Source organism: Drosophila subobscura, chromosome J (genome assembly GCF_008121235.1).
Source record: "Drosophila subobscura isolate 14011-0131.10 chromosome J, UCBerk_Dsub_1.0, whole genome shotgun sequence".
Classification (NCBI taxonomy): Eukaryota; Metazoa; Arthropoda; class Insecta; order Diptera; family Drosophilidae; genus Drosophila; species Drosophila subobscura.
In genome coordinates this window covers 12,107,338-12,121,573 of record NC_048532.1, presented here as the reverse complement: position 1 = coordinate 12,121,573, position 14,236 = coordinate 12,107,338, and the positions used below count along the sequence as shown (strand labels likewise).

At 45.7% G+C, this 14,236-nt stretch overlaps 1 protein-coding gene across 6 annotated transcripts in view; it reads left to right on the top strand.

The window, feature by feature from the left end:
* LOC117893157 (ecdysone-induced protein 75B, isoforms C/D) overlaps nucleotides 1–5,853 on the top strand; it is a 99,433-nt gene extending 93,580 nt beyond the window's left edge. For all 6 annotated transcript variants that reach the window (XM_034799619.1, XM_034799622.1, XM_034799623.1 and 3 more), the window contains one exon: nucleotides 2,338–5,853. In XM_034799619.1, the coding sequence (XP_034655510.1) occupies nucleotides 2,338–4,845 (2,508 nt within the window). In that variant the 3' untranslated portion in view covers nucleotides 4,846–5,853. The remainder of the gene's footprint in view (nucleotides 1–2,337) is intronic.
* The last annotated feature ends 8,383 nt before the right edge of the window (nucleotides 5,854–14,236 follow it).

Genomic DNA, 14,236 nt, shown 5'->3' with positions numbered 1-14,236 from the left:
GAGTAGGGGCGCTCAGACAGCCACATGCGTTGGTCATTTAAATAAATTATTATTAAAATATTTAAAAGCGTCGAAGCAGCAGAGATCGAACGAAAGAGTTAGAGCAAGACAGAGAGGGCGAGGGCGTGGAGGTAGAGCCAATGTCAAGGCAGAGTCAAGTGCAAGGCGAAAAGAATTTCAAATATCAGCTGGAGAATCACAAAAAAATATAAATAAATAAGACATGGAAAGAGCGTTTATAGAGCAGCAGTTAGTACAAGATAAGCACGATCTTGGCAGCTGAAAGATCCTTCAAAGAGGAACAGTAGACTTAGGGCACTGCTTGGTTGTATCAGAATATCAGAACATTTATAGAAAGGCACACACATACATTATGTACATAGACCCCACACTGCGCCAACGACCTTCGGGCAAAGCTATTTTTTAACCTTGGTTAGAATGAAACGAGCACGCTGGTTTCCTTACCCCTTCCCAGCCACATACATACGGCAGCAGTTGATATTTCTTCCCCACCCCCGCGCACTACAAATGAGTAAACAATAATAACACTAAAAAAATGCACTCAAATATGCATAAAATGTGAGGGAATAATATGAGGAAGCAAAATATGCCAGACGACAGAGACAGAGAGAACAGTACAGATACAGATACAGATACAGATAGAGATAGCTGGCGAGAGAGAGCGAGAATGTCAGGTGGTTCATGGGAGGGGAAATACGACACGTAATATGTACGCGACGTACAGATGCAAAAAAGCAATTGCGTTATGACGGAAGGCGGAAAACGGAAAACGAACGGCTAAAGGAGACAAGGTGCAAGGTGAGGGCTGAAGAGACAAGATCATCTCTGCTCTTCCCTTTGTTGTCTGTGTGTAGATTAGCCCTAGCAAATGGATTATTCAATCCATATGTACCTCGATTGCCCCTCCCTCTATGGCCGCAAAGAGCGAATTCTGGGGAATTATTTTTGGCAAACAAATTGAAGGTCTTGTGATATGCCGGCCGAGACATGGGACGGTGAAGCGCCATACGGCGGGGGGGCTTTACTCATAAATAGCCGCGTTTTATATAGCCTCCCCAGTCATTAGTATTTTTCGCAAACACCCAAAAACTATTTCCGCTTTTGCGCACATGAAAAAATATTTCTAGAACAAATCAAAAACAAGAGAAAGCAAAGGCCTGGGACTCGTGGTTTGCATACCCAGGGAAACAAAAAGGGCAACAGCAAGTAGGAAAGATAAAGATGCCATGCAAAGGGTATCCACAAAACGAATCCTACGGTGCCTTGGGAGCGCCGACGCTGACGCAGACTTTGACGCCGACGTTGGCGCATACCAAACGACGACGTCAAAGCGCCGACCGACCGGCAAAAAGAACCGAAAGGAAAGAAGAGAGAGCCAAACGAAAGAATATCAACCGTCGCTTCTCTTGTTCTGGCGCTTCGTCGCCGGTTGCCGGTCGGCTTTTGTTGTTTCTGTGAGAAATAGAGAGAGGTGCAAAAACACTTTCAAGGTTAATCTGCAGACAGATTTTTATTTCTTGTAGTTAGAAAGGCTGTGGGGGGAGGGGGCGGCAATCACACGGCACAACGTGGAAATAGAAGCGAACACAAAGACACGTTTGCCTGCATGTATGAAAATCCAAACATAAATTAAAAATTAAGTCGATGAGAAGAACAATAGTTAGAGGGAGGGGAGGGGAAGGGTCATGCTGTGTGTGTGTGTGTGATATCGGGGCACGTTCACTGGGCGGGCGGCTGTGGCGCATGTTCATGTAACTGAAAACCCGGAAAGCCAAATGGTGGAATAACATGAACAGTCCCCGTCCCGCTCCCCATACCATCACCACCATGAACACGCGCCAACACACCACAACAGCAACCCGGAACCTTGAACTCTAGTTCGTCGACCTTGGCGGGTAATGTCAGGCCACACACACACACAGGCAGCGGATGAAAGCTCCCAGAGAGAGAGCACTAAAAACCGCCCCTAGAAACTACAAACAAAAACTAACAGAACAAACGAAAGCTGACGTCGTTAGGGCGCTCTTTTTCTCTGCCTCTCGCTCTCCTTTGGTTTAGCAAAAGCTTCCAGCGTATAAGGAAATGCGACATTTGATAAATGAGAGAGAGAGAGAGGCAGAGAGTGAGTGAGAGCGAGACTGGGTGGGCGTTGCGGAAGTCGAAATAGTTGTTGATTATTGATTTAAGCGATAAATGTGTAAGGGAGCAAGTGGGAGCAGTTTCAGTTCGCTGACCTTCGGGTGCCAAGCGAGCAATGACGTGTGTGGGAGTGAGACGCAACAGTTATTAATATTTCTCTTCTCTTCCTTGTTGCAGGCCTGTCCCCTCAATCCCGCCCCCGAGTTGCAATCCGAACAGGAGTTCTCGCAACGCTTCGCACACGTCATTCGTGGCGTGATCGATTTTGCGGGCATGATACCCGGCTTCCAGCTGCTCACGCAGGACGACAAATTTACGCTCCTGAAAGCGGGCCTCTTCGATGCGCTGTTCGTGCGTCTGATCTGCATGTTCGACTCGTCGATCAACTCGATTATCTGCCTGAATGGACAGGTGATGCGTCGCGATGCCATCCAGAATGGGGCAAATGCCCGCTTCCTGGTGGACTCCACCTTTAACTTTGCGGAGCGCATGAACTCGATGAACCTCACAGATGCCGAGATCGGCCTCTTCTGCGCCATCGTCCTGATCACACCCGATCGCCCGGGACTGCGCAATCTGGAGCTCATCGAGAAGATGTACAGCCGCCTCAAGGGCTGCCTGCAGTACATTGTGGCCCAGAATCGGCCCGATCAGCCCGACTTTCTCGCCAAGCTGCTGGAAACGATGCCCGATCTGAGGACCCTCAGCACCCTGCACACCGAGAAGCTGGTCGTCTTCCGCACCGAGCACAAGGAGCTGCTGCGTCAGCAGATGTGGAGCATGGAGGATGGACAGGATGGATCCTCTGGCAAATCCCCAGCCGCTAGCTGGGCCGATGCCATGGATGTGGAGGCGGCCAAGAGCCCATTGGGCTCTGTGTCCAGCACAGAGTCGGCGGATCTCGATTATGGTTCACCCAGCAGCAGCTCATCCATGCAACAGCAGCAGCAGGTGGGTCAGGCCTCTGCCTCACCGCCGCAACCGTCGGCATTGGCCAGTTCGGCCCCACTTTTGGCGGCCACCCTCTCGGGCGGTTGTCCTCTGCGCAATCGCGCCAATTCCGGCTCCAGTGGTGATTCCGGTGCCGCCGACATGGACATTGTCGGCTCGCACGCGCATCTCACACAGAACGGCCTGACAATCACGCCCATTGTGCGGCACCACCTCCAACAGCAACAGCAGCAGCAGCAACAGCCCCACCCCCACCACCAGCAGCAGCAGCAGCAGGCGCACGCCCAGCAGCAGCAGCAGCAGCATCCCACGCAGCAGCATCAGCACCAGCAGCATCCGCAGCTGCATCACCACCTGACGGCGGGAGCAGCGAGTCGCTACCGTAAGCTGGACTCGCCCACGGACTCGGGCATAGAGTCGGGCAACGAGAAGAACGAATGCAAGGCCGTCTCCTCGGGCGGCAGCAGCTCCTGCTCCAGTCCCCGTTCCAGTGTGGACGATGCCCTCGATTGCAGCGACGCGCAGGTGTCTGCCGCCCAGGCAGTGGCCGCCGTCAATCCGCAGCTGAGCGTGGTGGCCGTCTCGCCGGTCCGCTCGCCCCAGCCCTCGAGCAGCGCCAATTTGCATCTGAAGCGCCAGATTGTCGAGGATATGCCCGTGCTGAAGCGCGTGCTGCAGGCTCCTCCACTGTACGACACCAATTCCCTGATGGACGAGGCCTACAAGCCGCACAAGAAGTTCCGTGCCCTGCGCCACCGCGAATTCGAGTCCGCAGAGGCGGATGCCAGCAGCTCCACCCACAGCCTGGGCGCACTCAGTCCTCGCCAGAGCCCAGTCCCGGCCAATGTGGCCACGCCGCCGCCACCATCGGCAGGCATGACGGGAGTTTCAGGGCCGGCCCAGAGCCAGCTGCATATGCACCTGACACGCGGCAGCCCCAGCAGCAGCCCCCAGGTGCAGGGCCCCAAGGTCTCGATGGCAAGCTCCCACTCGGTGCTGGCCAAGTCGCTGATGGCGGAGCCACGCATGACGCCCGAGCAGATCAAGCGCAGCGACATTATCCAGAACTATCTGAAGCGCGAGCCGGGCACCACCGCAATGGCCAGCAGCACCACCTCCTCCTCGGCGAGCATTGGCGGACGCAGCCCCAGCAGCCATTGCGCCTCACCCTCTACCAGCAGCCCGCCGCCGCCGGCCCCGCAGCGTTGGGGCAGCAGTTCGGTGATCACGACCACCTGCCAGCAGAGGCAGCAGTCGGTGTCGCCGCACAGCAATGGTAGCAGCAGCAGCAGCAGCTCTTCCAGCTCCAGCTCCTCCTCGTCGTCCAGCTCCTCATCCAGCAACAGCAACAGCAACTGCAGCTCCAGCTCTGTGGGCAGCTGCCAGTATTTCCAGTCGCCGCACTCCACCAGCAGCTCCTCGGTGGCAGGCACAGCCGGCAACGGCGCTGGTGCCACAGCCACAGCCTCCTCCAGCCCCCTGCTGGAGCTGCAGGTGGACATTGCCGACTCGGCCCAGCCCCTCAACCTGTCCAAGAAGTCGCCAACGCCGCCGCCCAGCAAGCTGCACGCCCTCGTGGCTGCCGCCAATGCTGTGCAGCGCTATCCCACACTCTCGGCCGATGTTACGGTGACTGCCTCCAGCGGCGGTCCACCCTCGGCGGCGGCCAGTCCCGCACCGAGCAACAGTCCGCCAGCTGTGGCGACCGCGCACAAGGTCATGTTGGAGGCATAAGCTGGGAGCCCGTAGGCCTTGAGGTAAAGAAGTTGAAACAGAGACTGACACTGGTCCTTAGGGGGATGCGATAGATAGAGAGAGGGACAGGGAGTGTGGAGAACAGAGGGGATTAAGTTATTTTAAAGAGTTTCGAGAGAGAGTCTTGTACAAAGATTGGGAAAGGGGAATGCAACCAGTAATGATCGAGTAAGAGAAAAACTATATTTAAAGTGAAGAAGAGAAACAGCAGAAAAACAGAGGAAAAACTAAAAGTTATTAATTTAAACCCAAGCTTGAAGGTATTACCAGGAGAAAGCCAGAGACAGAGGAGAGGAATATGCATATATATTTTAGCAGTTAAACTTTAAAGTAGAGAGCGAAGAGTTCCCGATCCCCCTTTTCCCCTCCACCCAATCAGATACCCCCGATTGTTTTTATACGTTTTAAGCACTATTGTTGTACATATTAATTAATTATTTTACATTTAACTTATGCTTACGGTTTAGTTTGTAGGTGCAAAAACTACTTTTGCTTTTTGGATGTTTTTTGAAAAAACTGCAAATTATTATTATTATTATATTATGATTATTAAATATTAAAACAAACAAAAAAACCTAAAAAACAAATATGTGTGAAATTTTATTGTGCGATCTCCGAAAGGCAGTTTAGCCACAAATTACGATTCATTTTTTATGAATTTTGACTAATTTTATACGAAACTTGTTATAGTTTTTTCTCCCTTCCTCCCTCTATCTATCTATCCGTATCTTTAGCTTTCGTTTTGTAATTTCCCTTGGCACAAAAGAACACCCCCTACCCCTACTATTCTTCGTATGGGGTGAAAAATATTGTTTTCTAATTTTAAACAAAACCTACCACAAAAAATACAATTATGTATATGGATGGAAAATCAAACGAAAAATGCTTAAAAAAATGATGGAAAAAAGAAGGAGAGCGGAAACCCAACGTTAAATATATTTGTTGTGTACATAGTTAAATGTTAAATTAAACAAAACAAAAACAAAAACCATATTTAAAGCGTACATCTAGAAACACGTAAATATAAATGCTTCAACGATTCAATGTTCGATTGGAAAAACCAGGCAAAAAATACAACAAACAACAAAAAAAAACACGATACAAACAAAACAGAAATTATGATATATTATTTAAAAAAAAAGTAAAGTATAAATTTATATTAAAAGGAAAAAAAACAAGAAAAGAAAATGAAAATGAAACTTTGCGGTAGCAAAAAACTATTACATTAATTATCTTATAATTACGCTGTACTATTACGATTATGATTATTAAATGATTACGATTAATTAATTAATTACTATTTTTATGCTTAGACAAACCAACAACAACAACAAAAAACAAAGAAAAACAAAAACCACAAAAAAACAACAAAAACAAACAAACCACAAAAAAACCAACACTGGCGCAGAAATTTGTATTGTCAAATCAATAAAAAAAATTTGTTTAAAAAATTTCAACAAAACATCTTCAGTTTTTTCATTTAAATTATCTCTTGTTTTTCAGTTGGGAGTTTTTCCCATTTTCAGTTTATTTCTTTTAATGGTTTTCCACTGCTCAAAATGGTAAGATTTCGTTTCAGTTTCAAATGATTTATTTGGTTATATTTTCTTTTGACTACCGCGTCTGTAAAAAAAATACTCACCAAATTATATCTCAAGTATTTATATCAGAATTAAATCAACAACAATTTTATGTGTATAAATGAAAAAAAAAACAACAAAAAACCAAAAAAAAAGAAAGGAAAATGAGAACTTCAAAGTTCACAATTTTGGATGGAATGGAGAGTCCGAGCGGAAATCTACATACAAGAAATATTATATTCTTTTAAAATTTATGCAATGTAAAGCAGGACGGACAGGCCGTAAAAGGTCAGGGAATGATAAGGGATAGAAGAAGGGGTTCCAACAAAAGAAATCCCAAAAAGATTTACAGAAATATCACACTTCAATAATTGACTATAGTATACATACTATATAGTATATGGATATATACGGATATGTAGATGAAACGATTTTGATGTCTGTGTGTGTAGTAGGTGCATGTAAATGTAACATTGTCCGTAACTTTTAGCCAGAACAAAAACAAAAGAAAAAAAGATTGTATTGTGTATCTAAAAGTGAAATATTTTATGTAAAAATAACTACTTCAACATGGTAGGAAATGGTTGGGGGATTAAGGATCATCATCAGAATTTGATGATGGAAGTTTGGGAGGAGCAGGATGATGAGTCCCTATCGAAGCGACGGCGCAGCGACAACTGAAACAATGAAATTGCGACAATTAAGCGTAAAAAGTACACGTAAATGTAAACCTTAATTGTAAACAGACACGTAAGAGAGTTGAACGTAATGTAACAGCCCATTTGGAGCGGGAAAAATCGAAAAATTAAAAATAAATTTGAACGTAACTCCAGATGAGAAATACCATATAAATAATATCTATAAAAAAATATATATATATACATATACACACATGAATATATTTTCAACAAACAGACAGCCACAACTCGAATTGCGGCAAAAACAAAATAAATAAAAAAAAAAAAAAAAAAGAGTTTTTAAAAATGAGAATTTTGGCAAGAAAAAAAAAACAGTCGAAAAATGTCGACAGCGAATGTGAGAAATGGAGAGAAAGATAGAGATATAGAGAGAGTGTGTGAAGATATGTATCCGAAAATCGATTTAAATCTCCATAAAAAAGCAAAACAATTAACAAAACAACAAAAAAAAAAACAGAAAAAATTTGTATTTGTGAAATAAAATAATATTACAGTTTGTTTTAAACGAAATACACCCCCTCGCCCTAACCCAAGAATGGAATATGTGAATAAAATATTAAGCATAAGTATTTAAAATATATCAAACAACAAAAATTATGAAAACAACAAAAAAAGAAAATTTGTATTTTTGGAATGGTTTGGATCTTGAGTAACCCTTGGATACAGCCAACACTCATTGCTTTCCCCCTTTACCACCCCGCAGTCAATCAGCGGGCTTATCACACACACGAACAAATAAAATACATATTTGCGGTTTCTTCCTCTTCTGCCTACCGACGAAGCGATTATTTTCAATGTCGCGCCTGTTCTATGGCGTTTTGTATAGCAGTATCTGTGTGTGTGTGTTTGTGTGCCTGTTTTGGTATTTGCCCGTGACCTTGAGGCGATAAGAGTCGCGAAATGAATTTGCCGAAATAATCAAATCAACGTTGTTTTTGCTGTTGTTGTCGCTGTGTGTGTTTGCGTGTGTGCACAGCGGAGGGGGTCCAGGGGCGCTGAGGACGGGGGACGTCTGGCCAGAGCGTGAGTACCGGCCGTACCGCGTGTAGAGATAACATTCATTTGGCCGATGCCAGGCGATAGGAAGACACTCATCCTCTCGCCCCCTTACAACCGCCACTCCCCCAGCCACAGCCCCAGAACCCTGGTAAATGCCGATAAGAGCGACCCGTGCAAATGTGTGTAAGTATATTCTAATTTTAAACAGAGGAAGAGAGAGAGATAGAGCGGGAGGCGGCACTCATACACAATCTCTTTGCTATCTTCAAAGTCAATGTCAAAGCTACGGCGACGAACGCTTGTGCGCCAGAGAGGAAGGGGTCCGTTTTCCGAGAACAGAGACGAAGATGGTGACAGGCGACAAACGAACAGTGTGAGCAGTGCAATGGGGCGTATGAGTAATAAGTGAAAACTGACTAGCAGGAACTGCAGTAGCTGTGCATAGAGAAGAGCGGTAAGGGTAAGAGCAAGGGCTGAGCAGGAACTGCAGTTGTAAAAGATAATAAAGAAACTGCAAAACCCGCACTGGTGGCAAGAATTAGGCTGATGACTTACGGCATTTTAAGAATACAAACTAGAATCTAATCGTTGAACCCTTGCTGACCCTGCCATACCCTTTACAGGATACAGAAAACGTACACTTAATATTTACAGGGTATCCAAATATCGCTTCTAGAACGTGTTTCTGCTCTGCTGACTGTATATTTTGGCAATTTCCTTTCGATATATGATGTTTTTGTTTGGTAATTTTTATTTGCGCATATTTCACCTTGAAATAAAACAAGCCTCAAATAAATTAATGCAAAAACAACAACAACTTTAGTGTGTAGAAACAGCAGCACACAGCGGCCGGCGGCCGGCGACCGGCGGTCGGTGGCGGTGGCAGAGCGGAAGAGAGAGCAAATTCCAATGATCGAGTGCGTGAGTGTGTTTGTGAAAAGAATGAAATAAGAATAAATACCCCGTGGGATGGGTTGGGTTTGGTTTGGGGCCGCAGGGAATAAAACAAATATTCAAGGTCAACTGATTAGATGAAATTAGCAAAGTTCTAGCAGTTGATTGAACGAGTCGTCGCACACACACGAACAGAGGAGGCACAGTAGTAAGAGAGAGATAGAAAGACGCGAAGAGAGAGTGCGTGAGCCAGAGAGGGGCGAACGGTTGATGAGAGCACGCGCTAAAATAAAGAACTCACGCAACCAACGCGTTTTCGCCGGTGCGTGTGTAGCTTCGTTTCCGTCGTGGTCTTCGTTGTTGTCCCTCCTCCACCACCACCGAACACACAAGCACCGCTCGGCTCGACGAACTGCACGCGTGCGTACGCATGTGATTGCTCGCTCCCTCTCACTCACACTCTCTATCGCAAAAGGCTGGGTAGGCTGGGTAGGGGGGCCATAGAACAGCACCATTGTCGTCAGCGGAGCACATAGGCCTCTGGTTTTATACGGTTTTTGGTTATTATACCCCGTGCCCCTACCCTATGCTCAGTGGCTGCGTGGGGTACTTCGGTTATTGGTGGTAAGGGAATATGGCTCCACGCTTTACCCCATTCCAGGGTATTCCTGTGAACGCCTTTCCATACTGGAATTTACGCACTTCTACATTCGCTTTTTGGGTTGGTTTCAATCTTTTTTTTTTTTTGCTCTAAGCCTTTGCTGTTATATTCCCGAGGGGGAGGCGGCACACTGCTCCCTCTCGCACCAACTAAATAGACAAAAATATAGCAACAACAACACAAAATATTCCCGCCAACAAAAGTATATCGCAAATGTGTATAGAACATTTTTGCGCAGAATATAATAAATTTCATTTATGTGCCGCGTGCTCGGGCCACGGTCTAGCTAGTAGCTAACCGGGGCCCCCACGGGCACATGGCTATATACAACATTTTATTTGGAATTATGCGCGAGTTGTCCTTGAGCGTGGGCCGACTAGACGACTCGAAAGGCCTGGCTCTGTGAACTTGAAGAGTGTGGTGGGGGTCGAAGCGGGGGCTTTGGTTTGGATTCGGTGTCTGTTAGCGCCGAGTCGTTAAATTATTGCGATTTATACTCGTATTCCCTAGCCGCCTGACGACAATTTGTTGTGTAAGTGGTTCTTATGTCAAAGTACTCGAATGGAGAACCAATTCCATTTGACTTTTGTTTATATAAAACTTGTATGAATGAAAATGATACTTCTAAAAATCATTTCATGGCTCGCCGAATGAGTTACACTTTCTCAATAATTGTTGAATGAAAATTTCTACATTTTTGATGGACTTTAAGCTTTTATGTGATTTGTTTCGCCCGAAATTTAGTCATAATGATGGACTTCAGAATAAATCAAATCAAAATTCCGCAGCCAAAGCAAAAAAAACAATTGAAATATCATTACAAAAATAAACAAAGAAATAAAGAGTGAATATGCGAAATAAGCAATAATATCAGTACGTTTATGGCAGCAAAAAAAGAGAAGAGTGAATACAGTTAAAAAATAAACAAATACAAATACACATATACATATGCACGAAAATGCTTATAAATACAGCTCGTACAGCACAACAGCAGAATGCGCTTGACATTGAACTTGAACTGCGCGGACTGCAGTCGACAGAGGCGTCAGCAGAGAGCAACAGCAGCAGACAGCAGCCAAGAGAGGGGCAGCAGCAGCGGCAGCGGCAGCGACAGAACTGATAGCAGCGGACGAAGCTTTTGCGCTGCTGCCGAAAGCGGGTGGAGAGAGAGGGGGCAGCGAGAGCGTCAGTGACTGCCCTTTACGAGGCGGCTGCAGCTGGGCAAACAAATGAGATTCGTGTAAACCGTAATTGAAATTACAATTACAGTGAGACAACTCTAAGGTGCACAAACATTTACAGAATTTATATCAATATTTGAAATGTATGTAAATAATTGTTCATAGTTTATCAATCATTAAACAAGTTGATTTTCCTGCTTCCTTCCCAACTTCATCTACTATTTTTTAGTTCAATAGTTAATGCACTTAAGTAGTTAACAAACTGAACATAGGATGGTAGGCCTACGAGTGGTACACTTGTAGAATGAGTAAAAATATTGTTCGACTGAATGTAGTGAGTAGTGCAATGAGTAATTCTTTCTTTCATTATTATTTCCCAGACAGCCGTGAATCACAAAGGCTAGCAAGGGGATAAAATGTATATTTAAATGATCTTGGAAACTGGGGTTTTTATATTTAAGGAAATAGTCATACATACCATTTGGCAGAACAGAATCTCTGCATGGCTGAAAAATAAAGAAAAGTAAGTAAATGAAAAAGTCAACCAAAAATTAAGCACGCATGAATTAAATAAAGTAATGCAGTTTTAATAACTAAAATAAATAGTCATAATAACCATAAATAATAAAGAATATTAAAAATGTTAATATTAGTGCCAAATGAAATATACTTTGTTCATTTTAATAATAATAAATATAAAATAAATAAATGCTGCTCTTTGCTAAACTCGAGTACCGAAAAAGCTGTAGCCTCCCGCCTTGATTGTCTTTCATTTTCCCTTTTCCACGTGGCCAATAAACGATCCGCGTTTGATGAGTCGCATTGGGGCTGGTCGTAAAACAAAGGACTGTTGGCAGGGGACGGGGGGAAAAAAGGGTGACAATAAAAGTGCCAAAACTTTGGTGTGCCTAAAAATATGCTAAACGCGCAAATTACACAGGCTGTGAAAGGTGGCAGAGACACACACACACACACACACTCGGGGAGCCTTGTGGCAAAGATGGTTTGGCCTGGCATTGGCCACAGTCAAGGTCACACCGCTGACAAGTGTTGCACGCGCCTGCCCAAATGGGATACGTTTCGGAGGGTTTCTGAAGGGTACTCCTGGGCTGCCTCACTGTTTTTACACTTGATTACGGACACGCGCCTAAGTATCCCCTTCTCACTCTCCTCCTGCTGGATGGGGGAGGCTAAGTGATTTCTGATTTTAAGCAGATTTATTTAGAGAAATTTCCTTCGATTTGTTTTGTTTGTCAAGTGCAAACAGCCAGGCACAATCCCATTGGCTTTCTCCTGTTCTGTTTCCCCCGCACACACACAATTTCCCCTGATTGAGGGTCCTCCTTGAGAACTCCACAAAAGATATTCAGTATCGGGACGGGGGTAGGGCCACATGCACATACGAGTATATTCCAATAACCTAACCCCAAACGAGCGCTGCGGCAATCTCTCCTTCAGAAAGGTCAAAGGCGAGGCCGCACAGCATCCTCCTCTGGGGGCGAGCAACAGAGCGCTGACAGAGCGACAGAGAGGGAGGAAAAACCAAAACCAAAACCAAAACTTTTGGCATGGGGTCGGGGTCGTGTCCTTGACAATAACATTGCATGCCTTCAGCTCCAGCCTTTGGCCTGAGAGAGCCTCCCGTTTTTCGGTTATCAGCTCCTGCCTGTGGCGCACGTGGCCTGTGGGCGTTGGGGCACTCCCTCGCTTATGGGTTGTGGCATGGGCGTGGCTGTGGGTGGCTCGACTTGCTTGATTGCTTATTTACACGTGGCGCACATTCGGGAATTCGAGAGGTCCCCGTCTCGGACTTTGACGGGGAGGGGTCTCCCACGCCTCTCATTCAACAGTGCCTTTACGCGCTCGAGTTCTGAGTATCCCGAGGCTTGGTTTTGACAATGGCGTAGTAAAAACCACGTTGATGAGGTTCCCTTGATGGCTGCCAAGTCTATTTAGATGGAACGGCGTGTGGCTTAGCGGGGGCAGGGTGCTGACTAGATTATGCCAAATTGTAGAGTTTATATTTATATGAAAGAAAGAGGGAACGGGAAGGCGCTTAGGAGAAGGAAGTGTCTTAACAGAACAGGAATTTAAATGATTTGCATTAGAACAGGTTCGTTTCGTGCTGGATTTTATTCGTGGATGGAGTGTGAGGAAATTATATATTTAAACAAATAAATTTCATTTAGAAAATTGCCATTTTTCACCTATAGAAGTACCTTTTTGTTGTTACTTTGAGCTCCGGTTCCCAGAACTATATCTTTAGCGTTAAATGTACTTTAATTTCAGCTGCCAGGTAATGTAAATTCCTCACCAAGTGGGCCAGTGGCCAGTCGTCTGACTGTAACTCCCCCCTGGTGTGGCTATTCCAGTTAATTTTACAAATATTATTAAACAAACATGGGAGGCGCCGCCGCAAACAAACAGAGGGCAGTCCACCCCCACCGCTCACCCTCTCCTGTCAGGGCAAACAACCGCATTGAAAATACACGCGCTCCCCCTCAACCCGCGCAGCCCCCTCAACGCAGAACCCACACAAGCCAATAACCTAGAGCCGTTTTGCTATTTACACAATTACAACCAACCCCCAAACCCCCAAACCCCCAACACACGCCACACCCACGACAACTCCCCCTCCCTGCACACCCCTTAGATATGAAATTGCGTCGAGAATTTTTCACGAGAAACGTTTTGTGTATGGCAGGCAGGCAGGGAGCTTTGTGTTCGGCTCCAATTGGGGGATTCAAGGTCAGAGTTGAGAGCTGCCCATAAAAACAAAAGCGACTGACGAAAGCTGCAAACAGGAGGGGCAACGAAGGATACGGGCTAAAGTTCTACAAAGAAACACTCTTACCCGCAGAAAGAAAAGTAGAAGTGGTCGTGGATTCCCCTTGCCATGGATAGAGTATTCCGAGATCCAGCCAAGTCCTTCCCCGAGAACTTTTAACGCGCAGAATCCGCTGATATTATGCCTTCAGAGTTGGGGGTTGAGCTTAGGCCAGAGAACGTACATAAGTAGGCCAGCAGAGCCATTAAACAGTCCACCACCACCCACCATCAGCAGACTCGTAAAATGAGTGCCAGGATTCAGGATTCCTCGGTTGGACAGTCACCGACACTCACTCGACCCAAATCAGCGAGAAGAAGGCAGCTCTTTGTGCACAATGTCAGTGGAATGGCAGGATGTCCAGCCTTTTAATTGTCGAATTCCTAGAGCGCATATCTCACTGATAAGGGTTGCAGCTGGTCGGGGAACTGGCGTAACTCTGGGGGTCTGGGACTGCAGAGGACAGAATGTGCGATATGAAAAGTTTTTCCCAGCTGCCGACCTCATCTACATACATTTTCCCTACAAAT